The sequence below is a fragment of the Pongo pygmaeus genome, chromosome 3, assembly GCF_028885625.2.
Source record: "Pongo pygmaeus isolate AG05252 chromosome 3, NHGRI_mPonPyg2-v2.0_pri, whole genome shotgun sequence".
Taxonomy (NCBI): Eukaryota; Metazoa; Chordata; class Mammalia; order Primates; family Hominidae; genus Pongo; species Pongo pygmaeus.
The window spans coordinates 111,158,369-111,175,744 of NC_072376.2; the positions used below are offsets into that span (position 1 = coordinate 111,158,369).

The 17,376-nt window shown below is 44.4% G+C and overlaps 1 protein-coding gene across 4 annotated transcripts in view; it reads right to left on the reverse strand.

The window, feature by feature from the left end:
- The window catches only part of TSPAN5 (tetraspanin 5), a 180,716-nt gene extending 171,979 nt beyond the window's left edge, over positions 1 to 8,737 (reverse strand). For 2 of the 4 annotated variants that reach the window (XM_054484302.2, XM_063664566.1), the window contains exon 1: positions 8,210 to 8,714. In XM_054484302.2, the coding sequence (XP_054340277.1) occupies positions 8,210 to 8,290 (81 nt within the window). In that variant the 5' untranslated portion in view covers positions 8,291 to 8,714. Of the gene's footprint in view, positions 1 to 7,602; positions 7,700 to 8,209 lie in introns of those variants that run through there. The other 2 variants (XM_054484300.2, XM_054484301.2) reach the window with 2 other exon arrangements.
- Between the last annotated feature and the right edge of the window lie 8,639 nt (positions 8,738 to 17,376).

Sequence of the window (17,376 nt, forward strand, 5' to 3'; positions counted from 1 at the left end):
TGACCAGGTCAAAGTACAATCTGGAAACAGTATATGTAGACCTAACACTCTAAAACCGAACCCTGACATGCTCTTCAACATCTCAAAAGTTACTCCACATTTCTGTACTCCAATTTCTTCATCTGTCACAAAGATATAATATGTTTGGAAGACTCTTTGAGATGCTTACAAGAAAAACATCATTAGTGTAAACACATGGAGGAACTAAGAGCTTTTAAAGGTGGAAAACAGAATGTTTAGGAATGACATAATGGCTATTTTTAAATAATGAATGACCATGGGGAAGGAAGATAAGTCTTATTTTACATCATTCAAGAGTAGCCGAGGCTCTTTGCCTTCTCCTTCCTGAAAATTCAAAGCCATTAGGTAGGTCCAATCTGGTAGGCTTCTGTTTACAAAAATGTAGGAAGAGGGATGCTGTGGAAGCCTAGAGCAGGGTATCTCAGGGAGAAAGGTATCCATATGGGGATGGGGGTGGTGGCACAGGATGCTAGAGCACTAACAGCTGAGGAGGGCAGCCCCAGGAGGAAAGGTGGTGGCAGCTGCAGAAGACTAGTTACATATGGGGAGATTTACCAAATAAGTAAACTGTTAAGAATAAAGCGAACTAAGAATCTCACTGTCAAAGAAAGCAGTTATAAAATATGGAGAGGAAAAAATAAACCCTGTAGTATCAGACAGGAATTTGGGGTATGACTGTAAACTCATGGTTTTAAAAGTACACAGATACAGAAACACAGATGCACATGTGTGTATATATATACACAGAGTAGCAACACCCTAATAGCAATGAGCACACCAAGCAACCAGATCTTGGTTTCTAAATTCCATTCTCCATTCAAAAGCTCATTGGAGAAATGGCTTATACAAAAGATGACACAGGTAAATCACAAAATGAGTTTGGAACATCTTACTCTGCCAGAGAGCAAGATGGTGCTCAAAGACTGATGGGAGTTAAAAGAGCACAGGAGCCAACGTGAAAAGACTGCACTGGCCAAACCTAGGGCCATTTTAAATAAAGTAAGTCATGACAGTAACATTAAAACACACTGAGAAAAGGAAGACCATAAGTTCTTACTGATATAAATAAATAACAGATTGAAAATCTGATGAGGAATAGGCTATTTACATGGTTTCAATGTAATTTGCCATAAAACATTTATAAATTACAAATGAGAAAAGAGTAACTATATGGTAGAGAAGCCTGGCAGACAACACTTTGATCAAGTGACCATCATCAGTAATGGGACAAACAGAAATCAATGCCACCCTGATAGGGTACAATGAGAATGCAGCACCATTTCTATACTATTCCTACCAAAGATGCACAGCCTGAATCTAAGCTTGTGGAAATGGCACAAACACAAACTGAGGGACATTCTGCAAAATAACTGGCTTATAATTGTCAAAAGTATAAAGAGCATGATAGTGAAGGACTGAAAGAGACTAAAAAGATGTAACTAAATACAAAGTGTGGTTCTGACCTGAATTCTTTTGCTTTAAAACATTATTGGAGCAACTGGGAAACTTGGATGAAGTCTAAGGATTAAATGGTGTTAATGTATCATTGGTAATTTCCTGGCTTTCATGGTTGTACTGTGGTGATCTAGCAGAATAGTCCAGTTTACAGAAAATACATACTAAACTGTTTGTGTGATAGCCAACATGCTGGCAACTTTTTCTCAAGCAGGATAAAAACAAGTTCTCTATACCACTTGTAATTTTCCTATTGGTTTGATGTTTCCTAATAAAAATTTAAAATGAACAGTAAATTAGGAGGATGGAAATTATGGGGAGACAGATTACATCTAGTTTGAAAACAGATGAAACTCTACAATTAAAGTGGTCCAAAAACAGATCCATGCTTAGAAAGGTAGGCAGGATACAATGGAGAATGCTTCACTGACTAGGAATTTAGAGGAGATGATTCCTACGTACTTTCTGATGATTTTGTAATTTTTTCCTTCAACATACTTTTTTTTTTTTTTGAGACAGGGTCTTGTTCTGTTGCCCTGGAGTGCAGTTGCAGCCTCAACCTCCCAGGCTCAAGTGATCCTCCCACCTCAGCCTCCCAAGTGGCTGGGACTACAGGCATGCATCACCACACCCAGCTAATTTCTAATTTTTAATCTTTTTTTTGTAGAGATAGGGTCTCACTATGTTACCCAGGCTGGTCTCAAACTCTTGGACACAAGCCATCCTCCAGCCTCAGCCTCCTAAAGTGTTGGGATTACAGGTGTAAGCCCCCACGCCTGGCCCAAACGTTTATCAAAACATCTACTGTGTTTCAGACAATGTGCAAGACACTGGGCTTATGAAAGTGAGACAGCCCCCACACTTGAAGCCCTTATAATCCAATGGAGTATGATTTATTTGGAAGTTAGAAATTTTAAGACAGTCATCAGTATTACACACAGAAAGAAACATGTGATTCAAGAATGCTGTCTACAATACTCCAATTTTCATTTATGAATTTTCAATAGGCTACAATTATTCCACCATATTCTTGAAGAACATTTTCATCCTAACTTTTTTGTGCTTGTGGGTGGTGTTAATCGTGGCATATGCAAAAACTTTATCACTTTTCGATTATGAACAGATGTAAATGGCTTACTTGATGTTTTATTTTAGAATAACAAGCATCTTCTAAAATAAGTCTCCACCCAAAAAGCTGGGGCTATCATTACGGAAGAGACTTAACGCTCTAAAACCAAACCTTGACATGCTCTTCAACACCTCAAAAGTTACTCCACATCTCTGTACTCCAATTTCTTCATCTGTCACAAAGATATAATATTCTTGGAAGACTCTTTGGGGTGCTTACAAGAAAAACATCATTAGTGAAAAGCTCTGTTAAAAATGCAGATTGCTTTCACCTTTTGCCAGGGACTACCTATTACTGTGGACATTAAAACAAAGTGACCCATCTAAATGAGTGCAACATTTTGGCAATTTTATGGTGGGTGGGTGAAACATTATTTGGTTTTCCAACTTCTCCCCACTTGGCTTCATTTCAATCTGCGGAGTATATCAAGTGAGAATGCTTCTGCGCCTTCATACTGCCCCACAGAGGGAGTGGCCAGACTAAGCAAGCCTATATTCAATTACTTTCCTCACTTTATACCTTTCTTACACTTTTCCCATACGACACTTTCATAACCATATTTAGCTTTCTTCCTACATTCTCCCTGTAATTCAAAACGCAATTTAGATTCCCATATGGTTGCCATCGAAGCTAACAGATGTCTAGCAAATTAAAACAAAAATTATGACTTATAAACTGCTGATGTATTATCATTCCAGAACATCTTGCAATTTATAGTGAATCATAAGATAAGGCTTCCTACTTGATGCCCCCCCTCCCCCGCCACCCCAAGGTTTCCTGAGTCTCCCTCCTCTCTGAATTAAGCCCTGTGGAAGCAAATTAGAGGCAAGATCCTGCCATCAACCCTGGATAAACCTGCACTTAAAGACACAAGGTAATATCTGAAAGCATACCAAAAGAGAAAGTTGGCCTCAAGTATCTGAGGCTTTTCTAATCCTTTGTAGCAAAGAAAACAGAAAAATGACTTGGTTCTCCCAAATCACTCCATGGCTTCCATTGAGTTCTTTCCTAACAAGTCACTATAAAATCTACTGAATCCACTTGACTCATCTTCTTGGCAGATCTTAAGGGTATTATCATTACCTAGTAGTAATGATGCCAAAGTACTAGACTAAGGCATTCTAGAAGTTCTATAGCCCTGTATGGAACCAGTATAAAATCTGGAGACAACAACTGTAATGATATTCACCATTTGTTAAATATTGAGATATTATGCCAAGTAAAACATTATCTCACTGAATCTTTAAAACTACAACACCATTAATGTTGTCTTTCCTTTATAAACAAGAAATTAAGGCTCAGTGCCTTAATACAGTAGACTATATTTTTCAATAGATGGCCACAACCTACATGACCTTCTGCAATGTGACCTTGACACTTCTCCATCAAAAGGTGGCTTCTAATTCTTCACCCTTTGAAATTCAGCAATCTACATGAGTGCTCTAACCAATGGAATAGATAAAAGTGGCCCTGCCAGTTCTAAGTGGAACCTTAACTGGCTGGAAACTTCTTTAAGACTTAGAGACAGGAAGAAGCCACGTGTAGGTGCTCCAGCAACAACTCTGGCTAAGCTCCCTGCAAGCATCAGCTTCCAGTCATATGAGTATACCATCTCAGGCATCCTGCCCCAAAGGGCCTTCCGATAAGTCCAACTCCAACTACATCTCACCGCAACTGTATGAGACCCCAAGTGAGAACTGTCCAGATGAGCCTGGCCAAATCACAGAACTGTGAACTATAATAATAACTGTGTTTTAAACAACTAAGCTTGGAGGTTATGTAGCAATAAATAACCAGAATATTGAGGTCAATTTACTTGCCTAGGAACAGTTAAGTATCCAGAACTCAAAACAGTTAAAAGCCAGAATCCAAAAGGGCAAAACATCTATTAATGATGAGTGATGGGATGTGGGGTTCAGTACCCAAAAGAAATGACTTTAAAACAAAATCCTCTTTCCCCTCCCTCCCCCAAACCCAAAGCAGTCTCAGGGTTTTCTGAGAAATGTCCCAGTACAGTGACACCCTCAATAAAATCAATTCCCTTCTGTCTTGAATTGTTCCAATATATAACAGAGGAAACAAGCTTTTCCCCCCACCAGCCTGTGATAACTAATGAGAAAGGAATCTGTACAAGATGTTGACTTTGTTACTCAGAATGTCATTACAACTGTTACATAAAAGGATTCAGATTTTATACATGAAGCTGTAATTCTAACAATAAAAATATATTTAGTGACTCACAGGACTATATTTGAGATTCACAGTGGGGAGAGAGAAGCACGGACACTATACCAGGAACTGAACAAGCCAAGAAGAAATTAGTGAAAGGTTTTTTGTTTTGTTTTGTTTTTTTGAGACGGAGTCTTGCTCTGTTGCCAGGCTGGAGTACAGTGGTGCGATCTCGGCTCACTGCAATCTCCACCTCCCGGGTTCAACTGATTCCCCTGCCTTAGCCTGCCGAGTAGCTGGGACTACAGGCACCCGCCAACACACCTGGCTAGTTTTTTGTGTTTCAGTAGGGACAGAGTTTCATCATGTTGGCCAGGATGATCTTGATCTCCTGAACTTGTGATCCATCCACTTCAGCCTCCCAAAGTGCTGGGATCGCAGGTGTGAGCCACTGCGCCCAGCCTTGTTTTTTTTGTTTGTTTGTTTTTTATGAAAGGATCTTTGAGGAAGAAATGAAAGTAATAAAACTAGTCTTCAGACAAGTCTCCCTAACAGAAAATGTCTATAATTTATCAAGTGTCCTGGTATATACTACTTCCGTTATATATTAGTGGCCGAACTCTTCTATTTTTCTTCTCCAGCATATTGGAACTCAAGAAACTCATTCTGTGTAATAACTAGAAAGAACGTTATAACTCATCCGCCTCCTTCAATTTAACAGCTGAGAAACTGAGGCCCAGGCAGTTAACTGATGAAGAGCCAAACTGCTGATCAGGAAAAGAACCAAGCTCTCAGTGCTGGTGCCACCATATGTTCAATTTTATTTCACCAGAACTATACCTTTGAATGTCACCAGTGTATGTCAAATGTAGTCTAGCATTTCAGTGTGAAAATGAAAATTGGGAAACCATGCTGTTGGCAATCTCTTCTTCATAATTGTATGGGAGTAGCACCGACAATTTTGGCAATCACAGACAGGCTGGTGACTCTGTAGAGAGCAGAGGTGTGTAACTTTTCAGAAGCAAGCTGCCAAGCTACTGACCCCAGCTTTTCAGTCACTAACATCTTAGTCTGAATTACTTTAACCAAAACCATATGGTTGCCTTTCTGTTGATCATCACTAGAGACCATGGTACAATAAAGCAGGAAATTTAAATATGGGGTAATTTTGGAGCAGAGAGCAGGATAGGAAAGGTATGAGGGAGTATCTGAGAGGAAGGCTTTGGGCACAGAGAGGAGAGGAAGGGAAGGCAAGAGGCAGGGTAAGTGAAGGGCCCTCATAACGAAGGCACTCACTTAACAATTCTGCCTGGGGCAGCTAGTTTAGTCCCATAGCCTAGGTCTCCTTTCAGGCTTCCCATACTCACCCACCCACCTATGAAGACCTTCACAATCAGAAAACATGTGGCTCTATTCTGGACCTCTCCAAGCAAGCACTCTGCATTTCTTTGAAGCTCTCTACAATTCCAGGGGTTTTGCTGCAACCTAATCCATAGAAAGGGCTAAATTTGTCTCTGTGCACTCTACAAAATTACAGCAAACTGTCAGGGAAACAGACCCAAATCCTTTTATTTCCTTACCACCCCCTGCTAGGAAACGGCAGAGAAAGTCCCTGGGTGCTTTTTGTTGCTGGGTAGCTAAAATGTGCAACTTTTAGAAATGTTCAAGTAGAAACAAGAGGCCTGAACTCACTACCCCAAAAAGGACCAGTCCCAGTTCGGTAGTCCGTGCCTCTCCAAGTCACAAAGTTTCAAGTTCCAATCAAATCAGAATATCTTACTCAAAACCGTGGCTACCCACCACTTTTAAACATTTTCACAAATGGAGAAGGGGCAAAGAAAGAAAATAATTTCTTCTTCCTGTATTTGTAGCAGTGTTTAATTGCAGGGGAGGTGGGTGACTGCTCCCGGGAATCATGCACAACACTGGCAAAAAACTGCCTGTGGAATGATCGGATATGACATCCATTCATGCGTCCCCTCATTATCTTTATTAGTCCTGAAGACAGATGACATGCTGACACGGAAAGTGGTCTCCAATCCCTTCCATTTCTCCTCACAAAACATACATGACCAATGCAAGGTACTATTATAGAAAACAGAAAATAAAATAACCTGGTAAGAGTGCAGTACAAAAAAAGAATATGAAGAGCCGTATTGACAACTATTCTCACAGATGTATATATGTACAGCAAACAGCCCAAATTAAAGGAGAATCCAAATAAATACATTCCGTGTTCAGACTGCTGTGGATAATTATTGATCCTGCAGTTGGAGCATTGTTTACCTCACACTGAACAGCAACTTAGAGAACCCCCTACCCAGACAGCCACCATCTTTACTTTCCATGGAAATGCGGGTGCCCATTGAGGAAGAAGATGAGATGGGATGAGAAGGGGAAGAAAAATAACACGGTCTTTGAACCAACGTTTTCCCCTTGTCCTGGAGAACTCTTTGTCTGGCTGCTGAACACGTTTGCCAGATCAAGGAAAAGAATCAAAACAAACAAACAAAAAGAGTAGGCGTCCCAGCCTAATTACAATACGTTCCCAACACATTGCAGTCCCAAGCAGAGCATCATTTGAATCTTGTATTAAAGCATTTGCTCTCTCGGTTCCCCAATAAAACATGCCTCACACACCTTCTCCTTTGCATTTCTGCAAAGGTTCCCCCAAAACGGCCCGCTCTGTGTCACTCCTTTAAAAATGAGGACGCGGGGCACGAACACATTGAAATATATGTTGACGGTGACTTATTATCCTGACGATGATATATACATATAAATAAATACCTCTACCCCGCACCCCCACTGGCCAGTCCATTACGCACAGGGAGCGCTTTCCAGCTGAAGAGGAGAGCGTGCAGGAAACGTTATTTACGTGCACATTACAGAACCATATACCACGGCATCTGCATCCTACACAAAGCCCGAGATGGTGCAAGAAGATACACGCTGAGCATGGCACAGACCAGCCGCGGCAACACGGAGCCAAGCCCTCGTCCAATCAGATCGTTGTTAGAAGGTGGACCTCAGGGTCGGCCGTGCCCTATTAGCCTTCCCTGTTATGACACCACGCTCTGCCCAACATCCATATCCCACCGAGAGCAAATCCAATTCGTGTGGTTGCTCATTTCTCAAACTGCCGAACCCTTTCTTTTACCTGCATCCCTACTATTCGTTCCTTAAAAAGCCACCAGAAGGCCTCGGTGCCCCCTTTCCGCCTCGATTTCTCTTTTTACCTCTTCCCATTCTTCGAAAGGATTAAATGTTTATCTCTCCAACGCGCAAGCTGGAAAGGCGGAAAGCGAATGCCTCTACGCTGCTCCGGCAAGCGCCTGCGGGGCTGCGAAAAGTAAAGGCAACGAGCAACGTGGGGGAAATCGTCGCGAATCGATCGGCCACAATAGTTGGAATCCTAGGAGGGCTCCAACTTACCCAAAATATGACATTGAAGCCAAATATGAAGTACTTGATGCAACAACTGACTTCAGGACCCTTGTAGTGCTTCCCGGACATCCTCTGGGTTCATGAAGACACTTGCCCCGGCAGCCCGAGTTTGGAGCTCCGAAGCACCGTTGCTCGGAGCAGCCCGGCGGGGAGCAGGAGCTCAGGGACACCGCACGGGGCCGCGGCGCTGGCGGCCCGGGCTCAGCCGCGCGGGGACCGACCGGCGGAGAGCGGCTCCCGCACCTCCAGCCCCTCGCGCGCCGAGGCCGCCGGAGCCGGGGTGGCCGCGAGAAAGCAGGGAAGCCGCGCGCTGCAAGCCCAAGCCTCGCCGAAGCTAGCCCCAAACACAAAGCGAGCGCCCGCGTCCGTGCGCCAGGCGGTCGGTCCGTCGGTTCGTCCCCGGGCTTCGGGCAAAGGCGGCCGCGGCAGATGCTGGTGGAGACGCCGCTCGCTTGCTCGCCCGCCCGCTCGCGCGCGCCCTCCCACCCCTCGCTCCGCCCGCCGTTCGCTCCGCCCGCCCGGCCGACTGCTCCTCCGCCCTCGCCGCCCGCAGCTCCGCCCGCCGCCCAAGCCTCGGCTAGGCGCGCGCGCGCACGGGGTCGGGCGCTCCCGGGCGGCGGTGGCACCACGTAGCCGCCTCCTTCCACCGCTCGCTTTATCCCCGCCCCTTCTCGGGCCAACCCCGAGCGCTGCCGACCCCGAACGTCGCTGCGGGGTAGGTAGGGGGTGGGAGGGTGGAGGACCGCAGGCGAGAGGGAGAAGGAAGGGCGCCCGGGGAGCAGCCTGGCAGAGTGACCGGGATTGATGAGCGGCGCAGCTCTGGAGGGACGCGGGCGAAAGGGTCGCTCCTCGGGGAGAGGGCTGGGTGAGTGAGGACCTGCGAGCCACCCCCCACACCCCTTCCAGGGTAGCCACACTGGCGCCCCCTCCTCCACAACAGGCTTATGTGGCTAGAGAAGATGCGATGCCACTGGACAAGGAAGGAAAGTCGTCGTGGACTTCGCTGAATGGAAAAGGGGGTAGTTGGGGAAGGTGGAGAAAAGAGCCACGGGAAGTGGGAGGAAAGGATGAAGGGATGGGACGTTGCAAAGGAAAGCTTCCTGAATCCCTGTGTGACTCTAACCCAACCTCCCCACCTACCGGAGAAATGGGTTTTATCCTAGAAATGGGGACGAGGAAAAAGAGATGGCTCAAGGGAGTCCTGGCCCGGGATGCGATCCTCGCCCTAGGGTCTATTGCAACCACACAAACCTGGACAGCGCACGCTCCCCACTACCCCGACAGAATAGTGCCTAAGAAACCTGCTTGCCTCCTAACTCTAAGAAGGAATCCACAACGGATTCCAGGGAGGTCTTCTGGGGAATCTGAATTGGGTTTTTGGATCACGAACCATTAAGCTTTTGAACTCTGGGGAAGAATAGAACAGGTGGCTGGAAATTGTTTTAGAACCCTGCCTGAGCAGGTGTGCTCATTAGTTGTTTATCCGCCTTCCTCATGGAGCACTTTCATAGGTGTTGGCAAAGCAGGTACCAATATTTCATGGAAGGAGAAGGAAGAACCGCCCAGAACTGTGTGTAAATGTCTATGGGAATATTTTTGAGGATTCAAAAGGCTAGAAGGAGGTGAGATCAAAAAATTTTTCCAGCACCACCCAGTGCAACCCGATCCTGGACACAGAAATCTAAAAGATGATACTTAAATACTTGAGTTTGAGAGCCTCTAGTTATAAGGTTTCCTACGTAACAACCTCTCACTTTTCTCAAAAACTGGCTAGTTGACAATGGGCAGTCAAGTTTTGGCTAGTCAAGAAGCTACTTTTTCCTGCAATAAACCACACTTAGAGATAGTCCTGGGCTTCAGCAGGATTGAGGCTATATTGAGGTCACAAGTATGAACGAGGTACCCACAGAGATGGGAGGGCCAGGAGATCCTACTCATTCAGTACCTCAGAAGCTATGACACGGGATAACAGTGGCTTCAGCCCTTTGGATGAAATAATCCTCCCTCCCTCAAAAGTGCTCTCCACCCACTCAAAACACAGGCCATACTACCACCAATCTGGTAGACTTCAAAAGTAAGGTCTTTCAGCAGCAGATTTCCTTGTTAACAGGAAGGCAGTGACAAGCTTTACCTAAGCCTATTGGAGCTATGTTGTAATTCTGTATATAAATAGAACAGTCGCTGCAGGAATACTGGATGAGTCAGAAGAAAGGTCTGTCCTAAGCTGATGTGACACATTTCAAAAGGACCAGAAATTAGATGCAATTGATGACTGAGTTGATCTCTAAGTGGATTTATCTTTGAAATAAAAATCAGTGGATATCCCATATACCCCACCCCACAGCCTCCCCCATTGTCAACATCCCCAACCAAAGTAGCATTTTTGCTACAAATAGTGAACCTACATTGACAGATCATTATCACCCAAAGTCCATAGTTTACATTAGGGTTCACTCTTGGGGCTGTATATTCTATAGGGTTGGACAAATATAGAATAACATGTACCCACCCTTATAGTATCATAGTATCATACAGAGTATTTTCACTGCCCTAAAAGTCCTCTGTACACCACCTATTCATCCCTTCCTCCCCCCAGTCTCTGGCAACCACTGAAGTTTTACTGTATCCCTGTCTCCTTAGTTTTGCCTTTTCCGGAATGCCATATATAAGGAATCATACAGTATGCAGTCTTTCTTTCAATTTTGCTGTGAAACTAAAACTGCTAAGAAAATAAAGTCTTAAAAAGAAAAATCAATGGAGAAGGGAAAGGTAAGATAACTAATCGGTAATTTGGAGGGGGGGTGGAAAAACTTATTGAATTATCTCATTTCATATATCCAAAATAAGTTCTATGAGGATTAAGGAGTTAAATATATTTTAAAGCAGACCAGAAGAAAAAATATTTGTCAAACCTCTGTATAGAAGTATTTCTCAACTTAGAGGCAATAGAAGGAAATAATCAATGGATATGATTGGGTAATATCTTAAACACTTCTACATGTCCAGCTTTTTTTAGTGTAAGCTAAACCAGAAAAAAAATTGGCAGCAAACATGAAAAATAAAAACCTGAATATCTATATTATAAGTAGGGCTCATAGAGCTATAGTAAAATATAGAATCACAGTGACTGAGTATAAACAGAAAATAAATCATATAAGAAATAAAATATATGGGGAAATTAATCTAGTAATCAATGAAATATACATTAAAACTAATAAAGATACAAAAATAATGAGCACTGGTTAGCACATACATTGTTGGTATCCTTATGAAACAATATGTCCATTTGGAAAGCATTTTGGCTGTATATGTCAGGTCAGAGTGCTCCTACATTTTGACTCAGCAGTCCGTCTTCTGGGAATCTACCCAAAGAAATACCCCAGCAGATGGAAAAAGTTATATACTGCAAGATGTATATCATAGCATTATTTATATTGAAGACTTGGCTAGAAATTAAAGATCAAAGAGTAGGGGTGATATCCAATTCCTTGTAGTTACTTGGACCACAGTGTTCCTTCACATTCTGTGCCTCTGCACATGTCATTTAGAGTTTCTGCCTGGGGCATTCTCCTTGTCTCTTGTATGTGAGCTGATTTCTCTTATTCTTCACTACTTTTGTTCAATGTCTCGGAGGCTCCTACTTTATTCCCTCAACACCCGCTGTGTTCTTCCATCCCGGCACTTAAAGACTGCCTGTAAGAACTTGTTTACCTACCTGTCTCCTCAATCTGCTGTGACTCCTTCTAGGGTGTGACCTAACTCTTGGTAATCTTAGAATCACCAGAGCTCTGCAGATATGGCAGGTGCTTGATAAATATTTATTAAAGGAATGAATGAGTCATTTGCTCACACTTTTTACAGCTCTTGAAGATACTGCTTATAGAGTATGTGGCAATATATGGATACATTATAATGTTAAATTTTAAAGGCACTATATATGGAATTATCTCCAAGTAATATTGTTAAATTTTAAAAACAAGGAACAAAAACAGTGTACACAGTAGGCTATCATTTTGTGAAAAGATAAGATCTGTTGGCAAAATAATATCCATACACATATTTCCTTGTTAATGGGTAGGCTATCTATGGAAGAAAACAAAATAAACTGGTAACAGCGAGTTAGGGTGGAATAGGGGGCAAACTGGGGGACTAAAGATATTGATAGGAAGGAGACCTGTTTTATTTTTAAATAACCCCTTTAGTTTGTTTTTGAAATTTGTACCATGTATATGATACACGTTTTGAAAAATAAAGCAGTCTACAAAATGGTATGCAATTGTATGAAAAAAGTTAGGAGTTAATTTTTTGCCAAATAATAACAGTTATAAGACTGTGGGTGATTTTGTTTTCATGTTTCTGGTTTGCAGTTTTTAAGTGTGGTTATATTGTTTTTACAATTAAGAAGATAAAATTATACATAAAGATGTAAGAAAGTAACTAAGTAATCATATTTATTTCACGCAACTCCTTCACAACTCAATAAATGCTGATCTATTTTAAGGAGAAAAGGAGATAAATTTTCTGTCTGAATACTGCTAAGGCCACCTCCCTTATAACTCTGAGGTTGAAAATGGTTAATAAGTTTAACTACTGACAAGTTAATCAGCCCTTCAAGTGGCAGTGAAAACAGGTAAAGCGTGTTCTTCTAATAGTTGCCTGGCTGAGGAGCAAGATATGACAACAGTGTTTTAACCTAAGACACCAAACTTAACGAGCTTGTCTGTCTCCACCTGTGCTTTATTGTTCCTGCCCGCCTTCCTGCCTCACTCCTCTTGGGCTCTGTCGTTGTCTGCCTCTCTGCTCCTCTCTGTTTTTCTTTTGCTTCTCTGTAGCTGCCCTGCTGGTTGCCTCCCCACCCCTCCTGCAGCCTTCCTCTCAGAACCCTAGCAGCTGTGTTCAGTGTCCCCCTCTTAAAGCAGCGACATGCTCTGGGAAGACTGGCCCTCTGCATCACACCTGGCAGTCCCATTCCTCTTGCTAATGTGTGGTTCAGGAATGGGCAGGTGGCCCAATTCTGGTCAACAAGCCATGAGAAGAATCTGCTAGAGGCTTCCTTGCATCTAAGAAATGGTCTCTTTCGCCCTTGGACTTGGTTGGGTTTGGATGTGATGCCTGGATCCTCTACAGCCTGATGACAAAGACCACACCAAGGATGGCAGAGTGGAAGGATAAAAAGAACCAGGGCCTTCCAGCCTTTGTTGTATGGCTGACTTAACCAACCTTGAAGATCGCCTTACCTCACGACTTCCTGTCAGATGAGACAAATTTCTTGGTTAAGATACTTTGACAGGGGTTTTCCGTTTCATACAACTGAAAGTATCCTGACTTAAACACCTTTTGAGGCTCTCCCCCAAGCCTTTATTGATTTTCTCGTCTTGAATCACCACCAGCATTTCTGCATTTATTAGTACCACGTTTTTTCTATTCCCCACACCCCCTCTCTTCCCCAGCTGTTTCTGTCTCAAACAATACAGGGAAACATTTTAGGGTGTCTGACAGATCACACCCACCCCTTTCTCAGACCTTCTCAACCACAAGGTGCTCTCCCACCTCCAGCCAGGTTTGTACTTCACAGTTGATGGGGTCCCGGTAGATTCAGGCTGGGCCAACCTGAGAGGCTGTCTCAGTAACAAAGGGAACCCTGAGCCCAGCTGAAGTGCAGGCAATGTTTACCCGAGAGCTGGGGGTGGGTCCGCATTTCCAGGAGGAAGCCAAGACTCTCCCTCATCCTCTGCAGAAAGAGGAAGGAAGCCTAAACAGAGAAAAACAGTAGCTGAGTCTGACAGCCTGGGTGCTGTGTATGGTTGTGCATTTTGTGCTCTGAAAGGCTCCCATCCCTGCTAAAGGCCTGCTTCTAGATTTAAAGAGGACTCTGTTTTTGAGGTCTATGAGATTTTTAGATGGAATCATTCATCACATCCCATTTGGGCTTTAGATACTTTGAAGTGAGTATCTCAAATTTTCAAATCAAAGAACCTTGATTAAAACAAAAGGTCTTCTCACCTCAAATCCTTTATGAAATGAGGTCAACTTAAAATACTTTTTAGTTAGCTATGATATAAAATTAAACTATATTTTTGTTATAGTTAATGAATTAATATTGTACCTTCTGTTCCTTAGTCGAAAAGTGAGCAGTTAAATGGTCTATTTCTCTAACAAAACAATTAACTGATTCCTCAGGATTTACCACCCACTGTGACCCTCTTGCCCTGTACCCACACATACCTACTAAAGACCAGTTTTCAGATCCCCAGGAATAACATAAAATAGGGCATATCTGTCTCATAAATATGATTGAACAAGCATATGTAGAGCACAGTTGTTTCACTTTTAAAAATCAATTATAATCATTTGTACAATAAAATGAATTCTGTCTTTCACACAGTATGACAGAGCAGTAATTGATTTTTTTTTTTTAATTTGGCCATTCCATCTTCTTCTGGTAATAGCACCTCAACTTCCTACTGCTTTGGAGATAGCTAGACCTGTGTGGATCAAGGCATTAGGCCCTAATGTTACGTTACCAGGGGCCAAGCACATGACACAAGTTCAGCCAATTAGAAGCTTACTTCCTGATATTGAGCAGAGCAAAGAAAGAGACCAAAAGCCACCTGGAGTTCATTTCTTGCAGCCCCTGGACAAGCCTGAAGCTGCCCTTGAGACCTTTGGGAGCCTCCTGATTCTTCTGCCTTCCCTCTGGTCCCATAAGCTAGCTGTCAGGTTCTAACTGATGTCCGAGTTCCCATAAGCTAGCTGCCAGGTTCTAATTGAGGTCCAACAGGAATCAGTGGACGAGTGGTGGGTAGCTGGAAAAACACTAAAGGAATCATAGACAGTTTTGGCATGGCTTTACCCTCTCTTTGGGTGTGAGCAAGCCATATGTACAGCATTAGCAGGGTAATTATACCTTTTACAGACAGTAGTGGCTCCAAGCCCAGCACAAGCTCACATGGGTGATCACCTAATGTGCCTCACGTGGCTTGGTTACATAATGTGCAGAGCTGTGCGCCTGCGCTCCAAACCCATTGAGTTATGCTGTGCCGGAAGGCTGTCTCAGCCTACTCCTGACTAAAGCACAGCCATTTCCCTTACACTCCACCCTCTAGGCCTAGGGCATCCTCCAGGCAGGGACATGTGCCCATAGGGCAGAGCCCTGAATCCGTAACCCACAACAACAATACAGAAAGCAACGCCCCACTACTAGGATCCCAGCTATGCCACTTATGACTATTAGGGCCCAGTGTAGGCCAGAGCCTAGGGATGCCCACCATCTCCGCAGGAGATCATCAGTAAGGCTCTCAACTGCCTTAATCTGCCATGAGACCCCTTGCAGGGCTGCTGTTATGTTCTACCGATTGTCAGGGATAAAGGTACAACATTGTGTTCCTAAAAGTGCACAGGTGCCTCCTTGGGCAGCAGTTTCTACGTCTAAAGCCATTTGATTTTGCAATACCACCTTTTTAATCTGATCAACCTCATCGGTTAACAGGAGGGGGGCCACTCAAGTGTAATTCAGAGCCCAAGGGGTGTGCTGTGCAAGAGTGGTAACTTGTGCTTCTACAGTTATGACACCCGCTCCAGGGATAGTCACTGCCAAGAGGCAGAACCACCAGGGGACTCGTCGCACTTGCACAAACCGAGAGCATAGCGCCTCCCAATTATGTGGGCTATCTGGGCAACCTGGGGAGAACATTGGCAGGTAAGGCCACCCCCAGGTACAATGTCCAGTCCAGTTCACTGGTAGGTAAGGCCACCCTGTGTTCCCACAGACCCATAAACTCCCAGGGGACACAAAATCCACTGGGGCCCAACCTTGGTGGGGCCACTTGTTCCATCATACCTTCAGTGTGGTGACATGTATTATGTTTGCACAGGCCATGATGGGTACCCATCCCACAGGGGTGTTGCCCCAATGTGGCTCTATGTACCACAGCACCTGGGGTTAGGGTACTGCATGTTCCCCCACTAGCCAGCCCCACCCATCATAAACACTACAGGCCAGCCAGGGGGCGGGCGTGCCGTGGGTCTTACAGCATCCTTTTTCAAAGCTTGCCATGTTGCCTCACAGGCATCAGCCATGGGACCCCAGGTCTCCAGCCATGTCCGGTTCTCTGCAGATACTGAATGTATGTGCCAAGGCAAGCCATCTGCAGCTGCCATTGGAAGGGCAGTGCAGATCCAACAGTTGGAAACTTGGTCACCTCAGCGTAGGTGTGGGCCCAGTCCAAATGCAGTTAGAGCATGTTAACCTACAGTTGAAATGACGGAGCAGGTACAGGTACTAACAGAGGTAAATCATATCCCTCAGGCAAAATACAGGCTAACCTTTCATCCCTGGATAACAATGCAGCCACCAAGGGCTTTTGCCCTGGGCAATGGTACCACACCTTCTCAAGTCCCCATGGTTCCTTTGAGTCCTGTATCTGTGCCGAAGTCACAGGAGAGCTCATAATAGGCCAAACAGACAGTACATATGTCCCCCAGAGGAGGGTTCCTTTCCTGGTTGTTCCCCCTGTAGGGGCCATGTATTGAACACCCAAGAAGTGACATGTGAGTCACACTGTAGGCCCTCCCCCCAGGGAGCCCTGATGGCCAACCACCAGCAGTGGGGGGCTTGGAGGGTCCATGGCCACAGCCAGGTTTTCTGTTCCCCTGCCTTCAGGGGTGTTGGGGCAGACAACAACAGGTTACCTTTCACCCCCATACCTGGTTGGAGGAGGTCATCCTTGGTATGTATCTGCAACTGGATGGGGGTGGTGGCTTAGTGTAACAAAGCCTCCACCAGGGCTGGGCCACCTTTCCATGGCTGTTCATTCAAGGTTTAGAGCACCAGGTCCAGCCTGGAACTCCAGTCCCGCAAAGACGGTGGTATGACATGCAAGCGTAACCCATTCTTCAACAGCCTGTTATATTGCTCAGTCATACCTGCAGCTTGTGGTTTGTATGGCACATGGAATCCCCACTTTATGTCCATTCGTTGTGTCCATTGTTTTACCTGTTGTCCAGTGAAATGTGTTCCTCTATCACTCTCAATGGACAGAGGGCAACCATACAGGGCATGTAAGTGTTGCAATGCCCCGATGGTGTGCTGTTGGTCGGCCACCCTGCAAGGGTAGGCGAACAACAGGCCTGTGTCCTTGTCCATAGCTGTTAAT